Genomic DNA, 22,581 nt, shown 5'->3' with positions numbered 1-22,581 from the left:
TTTGAGATGATTTATACTGTTCAGTATTCTATTCCCTTACACACAGGGGCGTAGTTTGTGGGGGGGGGGGGGGGGGGGGGGTTGGGGGGGGGAGATAACCCCCCCAAAATTTAAATCTATGCATTACAACCCCCCTAATATTTATACCATGATCACATGAAAAATATGCAGACCCAAACTTCAACCCCCCCAATGTTCAAACCAAATCTACGCCCTTGCTTACACATAACCCTACCCATCACATAAAACTTTCTACATTTTCAAAAACAATCACTTAGTATGATTTATATACGTTCATATATAAATATATTAAACATTGTTTCCTCATGGGGACCAAAAAATGTCCGCAAGGATTTCGGAAATTGCCATCTTTGTGGGGACATTTTGTCCTCATAAGGTCTATAGGCCTACAAGGGTTTCCCTGGAAAGCACTTTGCTTTTGTAATCAATGAGTGGAAAACCCACAGCATTTTATTCTCGAGAATAATGATTTATTTTTATTTTCCAGTGTACAGCTTCATCCATGCATAACTGACAAATGTTCAATAATTAGAAGTGTAGTGCGACTGTCCATTTTGTTCACGTTATTACGGTAACAACACCCGGAAATGCGCGAATATTCAGATATTAATACGTTCGTGTCTTGTGTAAGCAAGCAAGATACAAAGACCCGTTGTTCATAATGTTATAACCGGCACCGGAGTGTTTCCGCGTAAATGCCGAGACGCGTTTTGCGGGTGACTGCGCCTTCCGTGAGCCGTTTCTAAACGCGGCTTGTAGTCTTTTGTGACACTGTTGTCGCCGCTGTCCCACGTGTTGCAGAACAGACAAACACATTGCAGACTGCCGCCACCGAGCGAGCTGCTGCATCGACAGCTGGAAGTCATCGCAAGACATCACGATTCTGTAATCTTACCGTTCACATAACCATTCCTTCTAAAGGCTGTACAATGAGCGAATACTTCTCCCTGTCGGAGTGTGATGTGATCGGCTTTGATTTGGACCACACGCTCTGTCGATACTATCTGAAGGAGACCTCCAGGGTGAGTCGTGCTGGCATCATGCATATCATCACACAGCCGACCTTACACGCAGAATATGGCTGACACATGGTTATAATAAATCAGAATCGGAAATATGTGTTCTGTTTCGTTACATTACTGGAACAGTCGCGCGTTGATGCGCGGATCTAAAATATCGATCTGGTCGGCAGGCCTCGTTAAAACACATTGAGAATGTGAGAGGAGTGTCTACTTTATCTGGCATTCTAGGAGGACGTTCATACATCGCATCTGACGTGTAGTTTACCTATAATAGCTCGAGATGATGCTTCAGTTATGGTTAGGCCTGACATCTTCATGTCACTGTACCTCATGTTAGTACTTACATTTATTTCTTCTTCTGTCTGTGTGCAGCTGATCTATGAGAGTTTTGCAGGGTATCTCGTGGAACACAAGGGATATGATAAAGATCTACTTAATTTAACACCTGCCGATTGGGATTTCTGGTGAGTTGTTTCAGCAATGCGCACACACACATAAAGTCATTAACATGGCCAAGAATACCTGCATGAAACCATGTGTTTAATGCTCAGACTTAACAATGAGATATTTACTATGACACACGTCCAAATCTCTCTCTCTCTCTCTCTCTCTCTCTCTCTCTCTCTCTCTCTCTCTCTCTCTCTCTCTCTCTCTCTCTCACTCACTCACACACACACACACACACACACACACACACACACACACACACACACACACACACACACACACACACACACACACACACACACACACACACACACACACAAACACACACACACACATTAACACACACACACACACACACACACACACACACATTAACTCACACTCACACACACATTAACTCACACTCTCACACACATTAACACACACACACACACACACACACACACACACACACACACACACACATTCTCTCACACACACACACACACACACACACACACACACACACACACACACACACACACACACACACACACACACACACACACACACACACACACATTCTCTCTCTCTCTCACTTAAACACATTCTCTCTCTTACACATATTCTGTCTCTCACACACACACATTCTCTCTCTCTCTTCTGATTCACATCATGAGCTCATTAGGAGCTTTACGCTTGTTAGGAAGGTTTTTTGTGTGTGTGTGTGTGTGTGTGTGTGTGTGTGTGTGTGTGTGTGTGTGTGTGTGTGTGTGTGTGTGTGTAGAAGTTTTGCAGTTGGTGACCTAATAAAATATTAAAACTCATTAAAACGAATTATGTCATCCTGGTATGGTGGACTCGTTCTCTCGTTTCATACAAACGCAGCTGCTGCCATTTTGTAGCTATTGTTGTGTACACTGTTGGATTATTTATTTAAATAAATCTTATAAGATAAAAAACAGGTATGATTTTAAAACAGTTTAATCTCAAATCACTATCTCTTATCACCATAATTAAGTGGTGAAATACCATGTAATACGTGGTATGACTGTATTCCGCATCTCTTAAATGTCTGTCTAGTTTGAACTTGCCGCTCTGCAACTCCTCTCTCCGCGGAAGCTTTGCTTTTAAAGAGCTAATAACATATTTCGACTCAGATCAATATTTAGCGTCTAATTATTTACTTATGCGGCAAGTAGCCGTGTAATAAGTGGGATAATGTACATCCAGCCTGTTGTTATCTCAGAATAAACCCCTTCAGGCTGATGGAAGCCCTGATCCTGATCACCCTGTCGGGGTTTATTCTGAGATAACAACTGCCTGGATGTACATTATCCTTTACTTATCATGTAACAGACAACAACGTTGTCAAAACAATCCCCGTTCACATGGATCTGCGAAAACGACTAGAAATGCTGTGTTATTCATGCCAGGCCAGTAGTTGGCGATGTCACTTTGTAAAGAAACACTACGTGCCTATAGACTGAATACGTAATACGCATGCGGATGATGTGGTCACCATTTTCACAAATTTGCACGGAAATTTATACAGAAACTAAACGATAAATGGTAGTTTAAAAAATCTTGTACTTTGAAACCCGTTTTCAAAATTTTGTTTTCAGGCCCCAAAACACTGATGTCGTGTAAATGAATGGCCAAAACACATAAAAAGTGTGGATATTTTAGTTTTTAGTTGAAAATGGTGTTGTGCAAACGGCCCCTCAATCAGCTCCCTAGGTCATGAATCAGTATATCGTGTACATGAATTTCGGGCACTGGTAAGGACAGTAAAGGCTCCGATACACTCACGGCGAAGTTCTTTTTGGTTCTCTGTTTAGGGGTAAAATGAAGTTCGAAATACATTAGCAGAGATGAACTGTTATCGAACATCTGACGTCGCCCACACTGCTGAGAGCAACGGTTAGATGAATATGTAAATCTGTGCTGTGCTCTTTGAGCTCTGCCATTCAGCAGTCTAGTAAAGTCACGTCACGTTTATTTGTATAGCACTTTATACAATAGATTGCTTGAAATCAAGCAGCTTTACCATGTTAAACATGAAAAACAGTGTTAGTATCTCGTTTCATCAGAAGTACAACTTCATTTTCTACCATAAAGCAGCTCCTCCAATGTGTTCATCTTTTCACTCACAAACGTCGGATCACAACGGACTCGTGAGGAGAAATGAACTGGAAAATATTTCTATGTAAAAGAAGGCAGAGCCTCCGCACACACCTACCTATTACGTAATCGCCACGGACCAATAGAACAAGCTGTTTCGAACTCCAAAGAAGTTCGTTTTGGCCTGATTTTGTTCTAAATGACGCCACATCAGTTCGTTCTTCGATTTCGCTTGAAGTATATCGGGGCCTTAATGGACACTGGATCACTACACAATGGGACACTGATGACTCTATTTCTGGCGACATGACAACGTCCACATTGTACAACTGGCGACCTGAATACTGGTATTTATGAAACAGCAGAGCTGATATTTTCCTATATAATAAATACTTTATTACATTTACCTACCAACATTTCAGTCGTAAAATAATTATAAATATTGTCTGCATCCAAAATCTTAAAAAATATTGCATTCGGAGAATGCATTCCAAGGTAAAAAGTCATCAGGGCATTGATTCTGAAGGTATTAATTGATTCTTAAAAAATTCTGAAGGTATCTCAGATGTATCCTTCACTGCCTTTGATATCCCACAATCATGTGCTTGCCATTCCATGATTTATGTTTCAACGCTTCAGAACTTCCGTTAAGGGAATATATTGAGCATCGATGGTCCCTGGTTAATCACGGTGCATTGTGGGACTATTTAGGGAGCGAACGTTTCAGTGCACTGGAAGATATTTTGCGATTGAGACAGCCCTTCAAATTGCCGACTCCCGGATCAGTGCTCTGACTACTGAACTAGGGAGCTGATTGAGACAGGGAAGAGAGACAAAATGTGCAGAGCGGTGGGTCCCCAGCATCAGGATGGAAAACCACTGTTTTACAGTATAGTTCAGATTTATAATTATTCATTAATGGTTCAACATGGTCATAAGCTCAAACTCAGAGTAACCCAAGCATGCAAACTCTTCACCATTGGTGAAAATCACCATGTTGATAGCAGAATCGGTCGCCTAAGTTGATGCGCAAACACATTTTTGACACTTGTTCTTCTGGATGCATTTGTTAGACTACAATAGTGGCCAGTTGTGTCTTAAAAAAGGTCCAATTACATAACTATATATATCTATGCAGAAGCGCTGCAGATTTTGATTAACATTTGTTTCTTTGATAACTATTAATTATTATTTTGAAGATATGAATACAAAATACTATGTACACATTAAACAGTAGCATACAGCTGGATGTTAACTACATTTAAGACTGTTACATGAAGAAAAAAATAAATTCTTAATGTTAATGCTTTAAAAAGAATATTTGTTTATAGAAATATGTAAGTTATGTAATGTTATTGTCAATATGATTATTATAAAACAAATAAGAGCCAGTGAATTCACACTTGGCATGTTTGGTTGGATTAAAATGAACCCTGGTGCGATTGCTCTGTTAGTGCGGTTCATTTGAATTAGTGTGAACCCATCGATCTGAACCCTGGTGCACACCGTACAAGCGGACCGAGTGCACTGAAAAGATGGGTCTCGGTCCGCTTTCAGACGAACTTTGGTGCGGTTCGACTGAAAAATGAATGCAACAAGGACCAAAGACATGTGAACAAACAGAACGTGATGTCACAAGATGCAACCCTAATATAGACAGAATGCTCAAGCATACCTGTTTTTTTTTTTTTTTTTTAAGAAATTCCTAGTAAAGTATTTCCTAATGTATAATAGTCTCATCTTTTTCAAGAGTATCTAAAAAATGATCTGAAGCATGACATTTTGTTATAATGACCATTTTTCATATGGTCAGCTCCATTAAAGCTGTGTACACTGCAAATTTAAACATCTCAAGAACATGGCTTATGTTTAAAATTGAAATACGAACAAATTGATTCTTGTTTCAAGCAGGTATTCTTGTAAATTGTGAAAATTATATTAATTGGGTATTAATATATCCATAATCTTGTCGTTTATGTGAGCTGTTTGTTTCCAAACAAATAAGTTGTTACCCTTGTATGAGCTTGTTTGTCTCTCTAGTTCACAAACACAGTTGCTTGTTGTCATGTGACCAGTTTTAAAGGTCTTGTGGTGGACCTTGAGGAGGGAAACCTGGTCAAGCTGGCAGAGGATGGTACTGTCTTGCGGTGAGTCAATTTTAATATGTTGTGTTTATTTGAATGATTACTCAGCAGTACATTTTATAGCTCATTTTTTCTAAAGAAAAAAAATGTACTGTGCATGGTGAAATATCTAAACTGCTAACCTGTTAGATTAAGATGTTAATCTATTTAAAACACTCTTATTTGTAGGGCAACTCATGGCACTAAAAACCTGAGTACTGATGACATCATAAAGCATTATGGTCCAAAAAGAGAATGGAAACATTTTAATAGCCTTAATACCTCGTACACACGATCTGGTAAGGCTGCTTTTTGTCAGCTAGTTCATTTTATAATTTCTGATGACAATATAACAATCATTGGGTTATTGTATTTGAGGATTTTTTTAAATTATATATTGTACTATTATTATTTATTATATTTATTATCAATTGCAGTTTTACAGTGTTTTATCATATTTTCAAATAACTGTCTTTACCTAAATATGTGATTTAGTTCACTCATTTGTTGCAGCAAAATACTATTTTTATGACAACTATTTTGACCTCCCTGGTGCCCTTCTCTGTGCAAGAGTGGTGGATATGTTGAATAAGGTAATACTAATTTAATTAATTCAGTGCTTTTCAAAAAAGCTATATTTCTATTTCAAATTAGAAGTAGCATTTGTTAATTTAGCTGTATTGTGAATGTTAAATTGTATAACAAAAATGTATGTTGTCATTTGCTAATGTTTTCATTTAAAATGAATGCATTGATTATTTTATTTTTTTAACCCTAGCAAGGAGTCGAAATCACATCTGACTTGTGGAAAGACATTGTTGCTGCAATTGACCATAATTACAACACATCTGCATTTCGGGGTATGTAGAAAAAACCCTCTTATACCCTTTTATTATTTGTAATCAGTATTTAAAAATTTCATTTTGATATTGTATAATGTCTATAAAGGTCTTACACCATGTCTACACCAGACGCGACAAAGCAACCGTTGCATATCCACTTGTTGTGTCAGAAGTAGCGCAAGCGCTTGAAATTTAGAAATAAAAACGGGGTATCAGTTTACAGTTGGGAATTTGTCATGCCGTTCTGCGCCTCATCCAGTGTAGACAGCATCACTGATTATAATGGGTTCTATTTGCTATCAGAATAACATTTTAAAGTTAGCCTAAGATATTGTTGCTTAACTTTTACAAAGATAAGGTCAAGGTAAGCACTTACTTTGGGAAAACTTTAACCTTTTGCTGCAGTCAAACACAAACAGCAACACTGGCACTGAAACTTTATTTGTATTGATTATTATGATGCACACCTTGTGACATTACAGAGTTAAAAGAGGAAAAAACAACGACTCACAATTATAATTATTCACTTGGAAATCCATTTAATTCAAAACCTGGCTCACTTAATTTGTCTTAAAGAGCCTGTGTCTTCAAAGCATACTCAACACAGGAAACTTATGCTAAAATGTGGGCTCAGGAAAAAGTCATACACATAGCAAAATTCAATACATAACCATCAGTTCAGGTTCTAGGCAAATGCAATAGGTCTGTTGTCTAATTTCTTGGATAATTTTTATTGGCGTTCCTTAATAATTGAGATCATCAAAATATTTTCATACAAGGTCTTCTTTAGTTCAACAAGCTACAGACAATTTTTCTAAATTAGTCTTCATTTTCTACTCTGCATGACTTTATCTCAGGGAAACATGAAAATGAGTAGAGTAGAAAGATTGAGGTTTTCTTGAGTGTGTTTATCACGTTGTGGCAATCAAGAAGCCAGAGAAAGAACAGTGAACATTTTCATCAGCATAAATGCCATTGGACTGGTCATCTGGAACCTGGATGAAAACTGTGTCATGGGAATGCAGCATAAGGACAGCACTGCCAGACATCTGGTCAAGGAAACCTTTGTTGTACTCATCATAAGAGAACAGGACTGGCTCACTGTTTTTGTAAAGTGCTACCAATGCATTTGCTCCATTGACATGCATATGGAAAGAAAAGTAGTAAAGTCCTGGAACCTGACAGGTGAATATGCCAGTGTTAGGATCATAGTGGTTCTCTCCATTGTACACAATTTGGTTGAATGCAATTGGTGATCCAGCATTAGGATAAGCTGTGGTAAGAAGAGCTGTGAATGCTGACATTGGTGCTTTCATCAGCTCGTGACTAACAGGCATTACCATCTCATGGGATTTAATTGGCATGCTTTTCTCGTGGTGGTAAACAATCTCTCCTGGGGGGCCAGGGGGCCCAGGAGCTCCTGGTTTACCCGGGTGACCATCATGACCTCTGGCACCAGGGACACCAGGAGGACCCTGAGGTCCAGAAACTCCCTTGGATGTGAGCCCTGCAGGGCCAGGGGGGCCTGGAAGTCCTGGGTGACCCTTAAGCCCTGCTGGACCAACAGGTCCTGATGGACCTATTGGTCCTCTTGCTCCAGGGATACCATCTTCACCCCTTCCACCTGGTGACCCTTGAAGTCCTGGATGTCCCTTATCACCTGGTGGCCCTTTGGTACCGGGAATACCTGGAGCACCGGTAAATCCTGGTTCGCCCTTGGAACCTTGATGTCCCATATGGCCCATTGGGCCTGGAGGACCTGCTGCACCTGGAAGACCAGGTTTTCCTGAGAAGCCTTGTGCCCCTTGCTCACCCTTTGCACCTCTTGGGCCTGGTGCCCCAACCATACCAATGTCACCTTTAGCTCCCTGTGGACCTGCTTCTCCTTGGAATCCCCTGGCACCTTGAGGACCAGCTTGACCTATTGGGCCAATAGCACCTGGATGACCTGTGTGACCAATTGGCCCTGGTTCTCCCTTTTGGCCTGTTGTACCTGAGGTTCCTGGCACTCCGCGATCTCCTGGCAGTCCAGGTGATCCAGGTTTGCCAGTACCTGGCAGACCTGGAGCGCCTGGCTGTCCTGCTGGTCCTTGAGGACCTTTTTGTCCCATTGACCCAGGCATTCCTGGAGCGCCATTCTGGCCTGGTTTTCCTGGTGCTCCTATTCCAGGTGCCCCTGTATGACCCTTTGGGCCTGGTATGCCCATAGGACCTGGTGACCCATCCCTACCTGGCATTCCTGACTTTCCAGGCTCTCCAGGAAATCCACTTGGTCCTGGTTTTCCAATTCCAGGCTGACCGGGCTGACCAGAAGGACCCTGAGGTCCCATTGGGCCTGGGCTACCAGGTCCTCCTGGAATACCATGGCCAGGTTCTCCTTTCTGGCCTGGCAGTCCAGGAATTCCAGGATGACCCTTTGGGCCCGTTTCTCCACGTGGGCCCATTGATCCTGGAAGACCATGTGGTCCAGGCTTTCCAGCAGAAGAAAGGCCAGCAGGTCCAGGGCTTCCAGGTGATCCTGGCGCTCCTCTTGCACCTTGAGGTCCTGCAGGCCCTTGGTGTCCCTTCTCGCCTGGATATCCAGGTGCACCTGGTTTTCCAGGTGAACCTGGGCTTCCAGGTTTACCAGGTGAGGAGTATCCTGCTGGACCTGGTGGTCCAGGTGGACCAACTGGACCGGTGTGTCCAACACCATTCTTTCCAGGCATTCCTGGTGCGCCAGGTGGGCCGGGGGGGCCAGGTTCACCTGGGGAACCTGGAATACCAGGTTCACCAGCAACAGCTACAAATAAGACAAAAATATAAGATAATTCACACACAACATTATAAAATTTAAAAATATAATATAAATTCTAAAATTGCTTGTAAGACATTGCTTAACATACACCTTTGGCTCAGTAGCATGGCACTGACTTAAATCTGACATTTGACAAGCTAAAATTTCATTTAATTTCATTTCAAGCTACATTTACATTTTAAAGTACATTATTAATTAGAGACTGATCTGATTGATCGGTTTGCTATCTCAGCCACATTTGTAGACCAAAAATAAATATATTTTAATTAGAATAAAAAGTGTGTATTGCTTGTTTTTATTTTAAAGTTTGACTATGCTTGTCCAAAATGGCATCACTATTCAAAAATGTACTCAGTAAAATGCTGAAACCTGTTAAACACTGAATATTCAGCTTGACCTCAATAGTTAAAGTGGCTTATAAATTGGCCAAATCATGTTTTTGCATGGTTTTGCAAAAAATGTAAGGGTCAAGTTAGTCGATATAAAATAATATAATATAATATAATATAAAACATTCAGCTGATATAAAAACAATAGATATATCCTCACTAATATAGTAAAGAAAATGTGTGTGTTAATTTTTGTAATTTGCAGCCCACTTTGGTTTAAGAGTCATTGACGAGAGAACTTTAACTTTTAAATGTATGCTATGTGGTGATTTATCATGATATAAAAAACCCTGCACAAGGTGTTTTTTTTTTTGTTATAAAATAGGCTGTTTAATTAATTATATGTAGTCATAGGTGCTGCATGGTTGGATTGGATTGTTTGATAATCTCGAAAACGCAGGGAATAGCCAGTTTTTCAACAACAAAAAAATTCAATTTGAAACCGTGCTTGTCCAGAAACTAATGGTATAATTTAACACCACAGTATGGGTTATTTTGGGTATTCCTCTTGTATAAAGTGGTTACCTCTGATGATTTTACTATGTTCTAAAGTAGTGGATTATATAATCTGTGGTGTATACCATCTGAAAAGTAATTAACTAACAGTATTTGTAGTCTTTGCAAAAGAACTTTATTTGGTAAAGTTAATGTATTCTGGGCAATATATGCAGCTTATCAATTAAAGAGGGGCTAGATATATAAAGAGTTGCTTGATATATGTTGACTGAAAATAGTTTTGTGTACGCTTAAATGACCTGAGTGACTGAAGCTCATCTAATTTGTTGCAAAGAGGCTCATCCAATTTCATATTCATTTATGTACATATATTAGGCACCCTATGTACCTCAAGCTCCCTTAGTGTACTGTCTCAATGGTGCACCTTCTGCTGTTATTATACATATTCTGACTCATTCCACATTACAATTCTGAAATACATTAAGTATATATGGACCAAATGTAAACTCACTGTGAGATTTTGTAGGATAAGGCTGTTTCTTCACATGATAGTATCTGTCAGGGGTCGCCTCAGCCAGTACCACAAGGAGAAGGAGAATGCTTGTTACCCGGAGGTCCATTTTCTGAAGCTAAGCCTGTAAAGAAATGATGAAATGAGAGCAATGATGAATGAGTGACACAGAAACATCTCCTAATAGCATTTAAAAAATGGGCATTATAAAGAAGCATGTTGTCTCGGTATATCTAAACATGCTGTATAAAATTAACATAAATAACAAATGACTACAGAAAGCATCAAGTACATGTGTAATCACTCAGAAAACATCCCAGAAGACTTGATATATGTGTCCCAGGAGCTCACTGACACGCATACAAAGTAGCATCTAAAAGATCTTCTCCTCACACCCATTCCAGCAACACCACACACTCCCAAACCCGCATTATTCGGCCGCAGAGAGCTATAGAGGCAAGTGTCTGTACCCACCAGTAGGCCGGAGCTCCAGAAGTCAGAGGGGGTCAGGCTGCTGTCCCGACCAATCTGTATATTTGTACGTTTCCAACTCCTGTAAGTCCGTGGTACTCCTGTTCACAGAAGTGGATTCTTCTATTTATACCAAATTTGCTTCTCCAGCAGCACCCAAAATCTCCCTCCCTCCTCGTGTGATGTCAGTTTTAATGAAGGGTATGGTGTCCCTCGTGAGTGCATGGCAATTCGGCATAATTCGGTAGTTCACATAATTTTTTATCTGTGGTCATGCTTTCTTTTGATCCATACAGGCAAAATGGTAACACTTTACAATAAGGTTCATTAGTTAATATATTAACTAACATGAACTTACCATGAGCAATACATTTGTTACTGTATTTGTTAATCTTTGTTAATGTTGGTTAATACAAATACAGCTGTTTGTTCATGTTAGTTCACAGTTCACAATATTTGAATAAAGTATTAGTAAATGTTGAAATTAACATTAACAAAGAATATTAAATGCTGTATAAGTGCTGTAGTTCATGCTAACTTATGTAGTTAACTAATGAACCTTATTGTAAAGTGTAACTGGCAAAATAAATAATTAAAATACAAAAAAGTAAAGGATGTTGCACTATATTAAACGCTGTTTTCTAATGGCACATGTTTTTTTGTGTGTGATGCATATTTTGTAAAACTTTAACCGAGTTTGTGCATTATTTTGTGAAACTCAGACCTTGCACATTTTATGCAAGATGTGTGCCTTCTATACCTTAAAAATAGTTAGGGTGCAAAAAAGTATGGGTATTAAAAATGATTTTGCTGAACCTTTAAAAAATCAGATGACTGGTTAGAAGAATAGCCTTTGTCTGTGTATGTTTTGCCTTTTAGATTTATTCCTTTAAAAAACATTTATCAAGATCAGTGTGAAACCACAGCTTAGAATATGCGTGGAAGTGTGGTTAATTCTACTCTGAACAGCAGAGGGCAGAATTGAAGTCCTTTTTGTCCTCATGTGGGAACAGTGGGCTGCACCAGCCACGGGTCGTGATTATAGTTATTTTTAGAATTTTGATGACAGGAAAGTGTCAGAGAAACAAATCTGGTGAAGTGGAGTTCTGTGCTTGTCATTATGGTTAATACATGGCTGTCAATCACATGTTCCAATCATTTGCCTGTGCTTTTTGTCTTTGTGGAGTTTTCACACAGTTTTAAAATTAGTTAAACGGACCATAAGATTTACAGTAACACCATGCAAGTATTACTATTTTAATATGAAATGTTGTGTAATAATTTAGTGGTCTTATGATATTTAATTGGCAGATTGACAATTTTGGTTTGCACCAGTTTATTTTGAATCTTTTTTATTTTTCAAACGTGTAATTTTGAAGCAAAAAAGTTTGCCATTTGGCATGTTTTCTATGCATCCAGTATATTTTATTACAATTTTTTTCTTGAGTATCTGATTTAGAAGCCGTTCAGTTTTACGACCCACAGCTGACCACCAGCAGAACTATGTTCCTCCTGACAACCACATTTAGTAAAATAACAGATCTGAAGAGTTGGAAGTCTCTCTTTCAGTCAGTTCCTGATGCTGTCTCTTGGACCAGTAGAGAAGACCTCACAGTGGAGTTCATGTTTACTTCTTTTGATGACAATTTTGGTTGGCTTATCAATTTAAGCATTCCAGTCTAAAAATAATGTTTTTTTTGTTGTTGTTGCTTTTTTTGTGTGATTCAGTAAGAAACATTTGCTTGTGCATCTGAAAGGGGTGTGTTTGTTTTTGTTTATTTGTGTTCCTTCATTTTCAGTTCTGGAACACTTTGTAGACAATATTTTTTATTTTTTTTTTAAGTTATATTTTTGGGCTTTTGCTTTTTTTTAAAAAATAGGACAGTTTGAGAGAGACAGAAAGCAGGAGTGAAGGGAACAGGATCAGGAAAGTACCTCAAAAGCTGTTTTGTGCAATATGACTGAATGCTGGTCGCAAGTCTATAAGGGTGTCACATTATATGGTCGAAAACTAGAAAATTAAAGTACCGTAATATTATTTGGTGGTGATTATTTGGTAGTAATATTATCATGCTGATAATTTTGACCAAAATGTTGAAAAACATTTTGAAAAAACATTGTTAAAATCAAAAGTTTTAACTATTATTTATGGACCTGAGCTGACATGAGCTAACAATGATCAGTTGTATTTTTTAATGTTAACAAAGAATAATAACTTATGTAACAATGAGCAATAGCTACATTTGTTAATGCTAATGCATTAACTAACGTTAACTAATGAAACTAATGAGACCTACTTAAAGTTAAAGTTATCATGAGCATTGTAATGTTTTAAAGCAGATGTCTTAACAAATTTCAGTTGATTTTAAAATGAGCAGTTCATTCATAAATGCATAAGATCGACGTGCAAATACAAATCGGAAGTCAAAAGACAATGAGCGCAGCGCTGAAAAGGGACATAAGGTCTACAGTATGACAACACTTTTTTCGCAACTTATTTCAATATCGTGAAAAATACCATATACTGTGATAAAGGCTTCAGCAATTATCGCAACATGAACATTTTATACCGTCTTATGCCTAATTGTATGTATATACTCACACACTTTATTTGCTTTTATTTTAGAACACTTAATAATTATCTAATCAAAACGAAACATGTTACAATCAAATGCGTTTCTGATTTCTGTCAGCTGCATGAACATATCAGTTTGCTTTTTCACATCACTAACTTTAAATATGCAACTTTGCTGCATAACGAATGCATAAAAGCGACCAGCTGGATATAAACTAATACGAAGAGATGGGAACAATCGTGACATTAAACATTTGGGTTGGGCTTGTGTGTGTTTTTGTCACATTTGATGTACTATTTTTAGCATGTTTTGAGCCTCTACGGCAAACAAATTGCTGTTCTCCACTAATGAAGCATCTAGTCAACAAATGAATTACTTTATAATTATATGGAAACACGTACGGTAGTGTACTGTATACATACCGTTTCATTGTCTGTTTTAAATCTGCATCTAAGGTGTCTCACGTGTCAAAATAAACTCCACGAGCTGTCAGTGATTTCGCCTCTAGAGTCCGCTCTCGTACTGTATAATGACAGCAGACCGACCCTTCTCAGCCACATCGGTATGGTTATCGGTGCTGATTCATCGGCAAAATAAATCAGTCAGTCGACCTCTATTTTAATCACAGTCATCTACTATAAGTAATAATGTGCCATTTTCACGGTAGCACCTGGTTTCGCTTATTACTTCTTGACACGTAAATAAAATATCTAAAATGGTACATCTTTACTTGCAGCAGATGATCAGATGCTAACTAGAAACATGTTTTAACCATTGTTTTCCTATTGTAGTTATTATGCTTATGGAAGCATTTCTGATGAGCGTCTGTAAATGAGTTCAAGTATGTGTGCGCACACATAACGTGCATAAACGGTCTATCTGCCAGCCTAAATATTATACAATGTACACTACTGTTCAAAAGTTTGAAATCATTAAGATTGCATTTTCATGCTCACCAAGGGTGCATTTATTTGATCAAAAATACAGTAATGCTGTAAAAATATTACATTACATTTAAATGAACTCTATTATATATTCATCTACTTTAATAATATAATTTATTCCTGTAATGGCAAAGCTGAATTTGTATCATTAATAATCCAGTCTTCATTGTGTAACATGATCCTTTCGAAATCATTCTACAACCCCAAATCAGAAAAAGTTGGGACACTGTACAAATTGTGAATAAAAACAGAATGCAATGATGTTGAAGTTTCAAATTTCAATATTTTATTCAGAATACAACATAATGACATATCAAATGTTTAAACTGAGAAAATGTATCATTTTAAGGGAAAAAAATGAGTTGATTTTAAATTTCGTGGCATCTACACATCTCTAAAAAGTTGGGACAAGGCCATGTTTACCACTGTGTGGCATCCCCTCTTCTTTTTATAACAGTCTGCAAACGTCTGGGGACTGAGGAGACAAGTTGCTCAAGTTTAGGAATAGGAATGTTGTCCCATTCTTGTCTAATACAGGCTTCTAGTTGCTCAACTGTCTTAGGTCTTCTTTGCCGCATCTTCCTCTTTATGATGCACCAAATGTTTCTATGGGTGAAAGATCTGGACTGCAGGCTGGCCATTTCAGTACCCGGATCCTTCTTCTATGCAGCCATGATATTGTAATTGATGCAGTATGTGGTCTGGCATTGTCATGTTGGAAAATGCAAGGTCTTCCCTGAAAGAGACGACGTCTGGATGGGAGCATATGTTGTTCTAGAGCTTGGATATACCTTTCAGCATTGATGGTGCCTTTCCAGATGTGTAAGCTGCCCATGCCACACGCACTCATGCAACCCCATACTATCAGAGATGCAGGCTTCTGAACTGAGCGCTGATAACAACTTGGGTTGTCCTTGTCCTCTTTAGTCCGGATGACATGGTGACCCAGTTTTCCAAAAAGAACTTCAAATTTTGATTCGTCTGACCACAGAACAGTTTTCCATTTTGCCACAGTCCATTTTAAATGAGCCATGGCCCAGAGAAAATGCCTGCGCTTCTGGATCCTGTTTAGATATGGCTTCTATTTTGACCCATAGAGTTTTAGCCAGCAGCGGCGAATGGCACGGTGGATTGTGTTCACCGACAATGTTTTCTGGAAGTATTCCTGAGCCCATGTTGTGATTTCCATTACAGTAGCATTCCTGTATGTGATGCAGTGCCGTCTAAGGACCCGAAGGTCACAGGCATCCAGTCTGGTTTTCCGGCCTTGACCCTTACGCACAGAGATTGTTCCAGATCCTCTGAATCTTTGGATGATATTATGCACTGTAGATGATGATAACTTCAAACTCTTTGCAATTTTTCTCTGAGAAACTCCTTTCTGATATTGCTCCACTATTTTTCGCCGCAGCATTGGGGGAATTGGTGATCCTCTACCCATCTTGACTTCTGAGAGACACTGACACTCTGAGAGGCTCTTTTTATACCCAATCATGTTGCCAATTGACCTAATAAGTTGCAAATTGGTCCTCCAACTGTTCCTTATATGTACATTTAACTTTTCCGGCCTCTTGTTGCTACCTGTCCCAACTTTTTTGGAATGTGTAGCTCTCATGAAATCCAAAATGAGCCAATATTTGGCATGACATTTCAAAATGTCTCACTTTCTACATTTGATATGTTATCTATATTCTATTGTGAATAAAATATAAGTTTAGGAGATTTGTAAATTATTCCATTCCTTTTTTACTCACAATTTGTACAGTGTCCCAGCTTTTTCTGATTTGGGGTTGTAATATGCTGATTCAAAACGTGTCTTATTATTATCTTATGTTGAAAACAGTTGTGCTGTTAAGTGTTTTAGTGGAAAGTTAATACTGTTTTTACTGTATTTTTTGATCAAATAAAGCTTTTGGTGAGCATAAGAAAAAAAAAGAAAAAAATCTTGATTCCAAACTTTTCTATTGTGTGTGTGCTGTTGTTTTAAGTTCTATTCTATTCTGTTTAGTGTTTTAATGATTATAAATACTTGGAGAAATGAACATGATACAATTTATGCTAGTTTAATGTAATATATTTTCCATTTAAATCAGCATATTATCGGTAATACAGTCCCACTGAGTAGTTTTTCCATTCATTAGATAGCAGCTTCATTGTAGGGGGTTAAAAGTAAAATAGGAAATTGTCGGTATCTTTATCGACCACAATGAGCTGTGAATTATCGGAATCTGCCCTACACTCCTAATAAAAATGTACACTGAAGATTCCCTATGACACCAAAACTTTGATAATCTCTTGACTGATTCAAGCAGTCCAGACAGGATTCTCATAATGAGTTCTGCTGTGGTTCACCCAGGGCCGTCAGGAGTTTAAGTTTTGCTGTCTGGTGAGGTAATCTACCTCCTCTCTGATGTGGTCTTCCGATGAGCTTCTGTCTTTAGTGAAGAGGTGGTGCTGGAAAAACTTAATGCTCATTTACTAAGCGTCTATATATAGTAAAACACACCACTGTCACTTTCCATATGTGATACCATGTGATTTCCATATGTGTGCTTGCACTATGTTGAATCCCAACAGTTGCATAGCTACGTCTGTTTAAGCCCATTGTCTAACTTAACCATTATGGAACAAAAACAAAAATGCCTCAAACCAGTAGTCTACACATATAGGACTGTCTCGTATAAAATGATCTCATAGGCCATTTGTTACAAGCACTGACTATGTTGTACCGCCCATATTCACATAAAATAAACAGAAAGATAAGCTCATGATTTCAGCAGTCACAAAGCACAAGACATTACCAGTCAATGGAGCATGAGGATGCTTTTTCTGCATAAAATGAACAATGCAAATCAGTGTACTGGATGATTTATGAATATGTGTTGTCTCATGTTTACATGTCATCTGGTTGTTTGTCAACGTGGTTAAAATAGTAGCCAGGACTGGATAGTATCTTGTGGGTACAGTATCTAGATTAGGCAGATTATAAATGAAAGGGTTACTCACAGTTATCAGTTCCAAAAATTTGTCTGGGATCAAGTTCATTCAAGGGTAACGCATAAAGCTCTGAACCCAGGAGTCACCATGGAAATGCTTATTTTGTTTAACGGCAATTTACATTCTAAGTGCATATCGCCACCTACTGGGATAGTCTTTTCTTCCCTTTGTGACGTATATCCAAGAAAATGAAGGATGGGACTTTTGTAGATGGGGAATTGATTCGGATGGTTGGCTAGTTGTGGTTTGCTATTGGTGGATCTCTTGTGAGTGACAGGTTGTGTCGTCCTCATGCCAGTAAAAAACGTCATCAGAGAAGAGATGTTGCTGCAAGAGGAAGCCGTTGTTATTTTGATTAAAGATTACGAGGGCACATGAATTGCTTTTTTTTTCAAAAAAGAAAAAAAGATGTGTCAATTTAGATTTCATTGTGAAATCTTGAGTCATTGAGTCTATTACTGTAAACAAGACTTAAACTGTTTGGCTGATGCTAAATAAATCAATAAATAGGAAAGATTGATTGAACTAAAAAAAAGCGATAAAATGTCTGTTGTTACAGAATGAGACTCACAAGAAGGAGATGGAGTTAACAAAGTTTATTGAGACAACAAATGAGCGGATGAACTGAAAGCAGGTGAGTTAAGTGCAGTGATGGTTTGGAGAGCAGGATGCTGGCAGTGAATAGTTACACTGGAGTGTAGATATAGTGTCTTAATAGACACTAGGTAGGGTAAGTAGTCCTCTTACTACAAACAAGACTGGACAATGAACTGTGGTGGAGTGTGAGGCTAAATAGTGGCAGAGATGAGGGTGATGATGACGTGCAGGTGTGTGTGATTGGAGATGACGTGCAGGTGGGGACCAGGAGGGATGCTGGGAAGTGTAGTGCAGAGGATGGTGGCTAGGTGGAAATGAGACGGCTGTATTTAAAGGAACACTCCACCGTTTTTTTTCACATTAAACTATGTGATTCCCTTAACTAAGACGAGTTGGTATACCTCTCTTGTCTCAGTGTGTGCACTCAATCGCTCTGGCGCGCGGCGACACTTTGATAGCACTTAGCTTAGCCTAGTTCATTCATTAGGGACCAAACAGAGATTTGGTCCCTAATGAATGAACTGGGCTAAGCTATGTGCTAAGTGATTTCATCCTGTACTGGGAGCTGTGATGTTTTGTGCCACTGGTCCCTGTTACTGATGGTGTTTGGCCAGAGGATTTGTAGGATTTTTCTTAGACAGGTGTTGATGAAGGTCTGGACTTTACTGATAATGTTCACATTTATCCTCCAAGTCTCAGCTCCATACAGCAGGACTGACTTGACATTAGTTGTGAAAAAATAATAATATATTTTAGTTTCAGATGTCTTGCTTATTTGTTTGTTCATTTAAAAAGAGCTGGCTGGCTGTTTTTAGAGTGCTGGGAGGCAGATGGTGCCTAGAAAAAAGAAAGACTAATGAAAGGCTGCTGAGTGTGGGAAAGCTGAAGATAGTGGAAAAGGTAAAGATAGATTTATAAATTGATGTAAATTTAACATTCAAATACACCCAGTGTGCCACTGAGGCATTTGTAATTTTATGGATGGAGGGATTGACGGAAGAGCTTCAGGCAGAGAGTTGTTGCAATTACAGGGATCAAAAGACAAACTGTGCCAAATCACAACCGGAAGAAGCTTAACCCAGCAATCCAGACACTCAGAATAGGAGCTGGGGCTCAGATGTGCCATCCACTCATGGCTTTCAGACATCATGGCTTATTGAATTAAGACATTTTGAAAAGCTCTTGCATTTATCTTGCATATTTACTTTGCATACTTTTCAATATTCTGCATTGACAGAGACCAGAATAGGGTGGATTTATGCTAAACCAGGAACTAAACTAGACACTGTAGAGAATCATCCATCTTTCTGTAGGGTTACCCAATGGTACGTCTTCCACAGTGTCACGGTTTACTGTCTTTACTCTTCATCCAGTTCCTAAACACTGGGCTGCCACACACATGTGACCGTGCCCACCCAAGTTAAAGAGGACCCACATGTCCTCAAAACGTAAATGTTCATTTATCCTAGGCACTGCTTGTCATGGAAGCGGTTCAGACTGCAGAGGAAACGTTACTGCACAAAAGCACTGGGTCATGTCCAAATAAACACTTGAATGGACCTTATTCATGAAACACAAGCAGGATGGATTTCTGAATTATTAGTAAGGTCCACTAAAATGGATGAAAAAGTTTGTGTAAAAATGATTTTACATATATACAATTATTTGTTTTGCTCCTGTTTCATAAATAAGGCCAGTTGTGAAAAAAAGAGTACATTTTTAAGATAATGAGAGATGTGAGCACACACACACACACACACACACACACCTATATAGATATATAGATAGATGTGTGTGTGCTTGTGTGTGTATTTATATTTTCTCTGTAAACCTTGAAATCACTGACCAGATTTTTTCTTTTTTTCTTGATTTTACTCACTTAGAAATTATCTTCATTGAAGTAGTAAAAAAAATTTTTTTTTAAATCTATATTTCCATCTGTTACACAAGTAGTGGAGTTAAATTGTCTGTGTCAATGATTTATTTTTCTTTTGGCTATTACTTTGACTTACTTAGACCTACTATTTAAAGGGACACTTAAGTGATTATTTTGGAAAAGTCATCAATGTTAAAAAGGTGAAGGTAAACATTTTTTTTCCTCTCCTATTTTGGACCGACCCTCCAGCTTCTAAAGTCCAGAGACTGCATAAATGAAAACTTGTCTGAGAAAAGAATGATTGAGGGTATGTTGGGCTAGAGTCAAGAACTCTTAAAGATAGTGTTGACGCATCTTGTTTGCCAAAATGGATACTTCACATGTCCAGCAGTTGTTTCGTGTGCCAAGGTTGTTGCTGGCTGATGTGCTGCTTTTGTGTCCTGCGACAATTAACTGTGTGTGGAATACTTCTGGAATAGACGTGCAAGTTTTCAAGAAGATGCTTACTACCATTTTAGCTTCTGTGTTTGTTTACATCTGGGTTGTCAGTAAACAATTTTGCCCTATAGTGTCCGGTCACATAATGATTGTCTTGCAATGACCATTTGGTCTTTCTATATGGAGGTGTTGCAGTGACCGTCATGGAGTTGGAGAAGCTGACTTTGACCCTTAATGAGAGGCTATTCAGTTGAGTCAGGCCACCATGGAAAGACCCAGCTCACTGATGTGAGGGTCACTATGAAGGCTTGAATTATTCTTCCTTAAACCAATAGCTGGCTAGCCAAATGCCGTAATTGCCATAGACTCTAAAATGGTCCTGTAATAACCATTGGTAAAGGCGTTGGTTGTGTGGTGGATCCAACATCAGTTTTAGCAGAATTTAAAGTACAGTATCTCAAAAAAGTGAGTACACCCCTCACATTTTAGCAAACATTTTAGTATATCTACTCAAGGGACAATACTATAGAAATGAAACTTTTAGAGTAGAGAATTTTAGAGTAGTCAATGTGCTGCTTGTACAGCAGTTTATATTTACTGTTCTCTGAATATGACTCAACATACAGCCATTATTGTCAAAATAGCTGGCAACAAAAGTGAGTACTCCCTAAGTGATAATAGCTGTACGTCATTTAACCATGCAAAGCAACATGTCCTATTCATCATGTTCATATTTTTGTCTGCTTGACAGGACCATACAAATTGTTGTATCTTGCATTAGAGCAGTTCAAGTTAGTGCTTTGAGTACAATTCTCTCATACTGACCACTGGATGTTCAACATGGCACCTCATGGCAAAGAACTCTAAGGATTTGAGAATTAGAATTGTTGCTCTCCACAAAGATGACCTAGGCTATCAGAAGATTGGTAACACCCTGAAACTGAGTTACAGTACAGGCCAGGGTCATACAGAGGTTTTCCAAGACGGGTTCCACTTGGAGGGTCAGTCATCGAAGTCTGAAGACTTCAGAGGCTTTTGAATGAATGAAGTGCCATCTGAAATTTCCTTATAGAATGATCATTTTTATCAAGCTTGTATGTTTATGTTCACTTATTTCACTTTAAGGCGAGACACGGCAGGCAAAAACATCGGGGGGGTTACTGGTCAATTTTGAGATTTTGGGATATTTGTCTTCAATAACATGTCTTCTTTCAGACTTGTGGTGAAAAAAAGTCAGAAATACACATTTTGGTCTTTATTTTATTACACTTTGTCTGTTTGCGTCTGTAGATTTCTCATAAATTCAACAAAAGTTTGCGTTCTTAATCCTCCCGCTGCAATCCATCACCCTGTCATCACATGCACCGTTAGGAAGCTCTCTCTCTTCTGTACAATCCTGTCGGATCCAAATATGGTCATTTCCTTTTTATCAGCAACCAATCGTGAAAGTAAAAGGGCTGAATGCGCAATCTCATTGGCTGATGATAAATCTTTAAAGCCCATTTTCTCAGAATGACTTTTCTCTCATACTCCAAGTCCGAAATCTCCACTTCAGTAGCACCGATATACACCAAACTTTCCAGTCTTGTACCTAGTTATATTATGATGACATTTACAGAGGGATTTGTAAATATATTATTCCTAGCCTGATTTATATAACATTTTATTCCAAAAAACATGGCGAAAATCATTTTTTTAAGGCTAATGACAGTATTTTCCGATTTACATGATAACAAAAGTAAATATCCATAAATCCCTCTGTAATTTTTTCCCATCTAATATGTGAACACAATGAAAAAAAAAATTTTAACCTGGCTTTATCCAATACTCAGATTTCGTTTTTTTTTTATATATGCAAATTAGTGCATATTTAATTAGATATTGCCTAATTTGCATATTTAAACATTAAATTACAGAAAACTTGTAATACATTTTTTCCTCATCTTAATGTAGGTAATCAACTGGGAAAGT

General features: G+C 38.4%; 2 protein-coding genes across 2 annotated transcripts in view; one reads left to right on the top strand and one right to left on the bottom strand.

The window, feature by feature from the left end:
* The first annotated feature begins 577 nt into the window (after nt 1-577).
* Nucleotides 578-22,581, top strand: part of nt5dc1 (5'-nucleotidase domain containing 1) — a 60,238-nt gene continuing 38,234 nt past the window's right edge. The window contains exons 1-6 of the mRNA XM_081378921.1: nt 578-1,043; nt 1,416-1,507; nt 5,669-5,740; nt 5,906-6,015; nt 6,230-6,309; nt 6,495-6,576. Of these exons, the coding sequence (XP_081235047.1) occupies nt 951-1,043; nt 1,416-1,507; nt 5,669-5,740; nt 5,906-6,015; nt 6,230-6,309; nt 6,495-6,576 (529 nt within the window). The 5' untranslated portion in view covers nt 578-950. The remainder of the gene's footprint in view (nt 1,044-1,415; nt 1,508-5,668; nt 5,741-5,905; nt 6,016-6,229; nt 6,310-6,494; nt 6,577-22,581) is intronic.
* col10a1b (collagen, type X, alpha 1b) lies at nt 7,332-11,277 on the bottom strand. Its single transcript, XM_081378920.1, has 3 exons — nt 11,186-11,277; nt 10,712-10,835; nt 7,332-9,340 (listed from the first exon to the last, which is right to left on the bottom strand). The coding sequence occupies exons 2-3, from the start codon at nt 10,818-10,820 to the stop codon at nt 7,470-7,472; spliced, it is 1,980 nt and encodes a 659-aa protein (XP_081235046.1). The 5' UTR covers nt 10,821-10,835; nt 11,186-11,277; the 3' UTR covers nt 7,332-7,469.

The sequence above is a fragment of the Scardinius erythrophthalmus genome (genome assembly GCF_964197995.2).
Source record: "Scardinius erythrophthalmus genome assembly, chromosome: 11".
Lineage (NCBI taxonomy): Eukaryota > Metazoa > Chordata > Actinopteri > Cypriniformes > Leuciscidae > Scardinius > Scardinius erythrophthalmus.
The sequence above is the reverse complement of the archived record's forward strand: the minus strand, read 5'-3'. Positions and strand labels throughout refer to the sequence as shown.

What these genes read in the sequence shown, in the direction of transcription:
- col10a1b (XM_081378920.1), bottom strand. Translation starts at nt 10,820, where the DNA reads ATGGACCTCCGGGTAACAAGCATTCTCCTTCTCCTTGTGGTACTGGCT. An exon ending in TTATCCTACAAAATCTCACA is followed by an intron (nt 9,341 to 10,711) that starts GTGAGTTTACAT and finishes TCTTATTTGTAG; the next exon opens with CTGTTGCTGGTGAACCTGGT.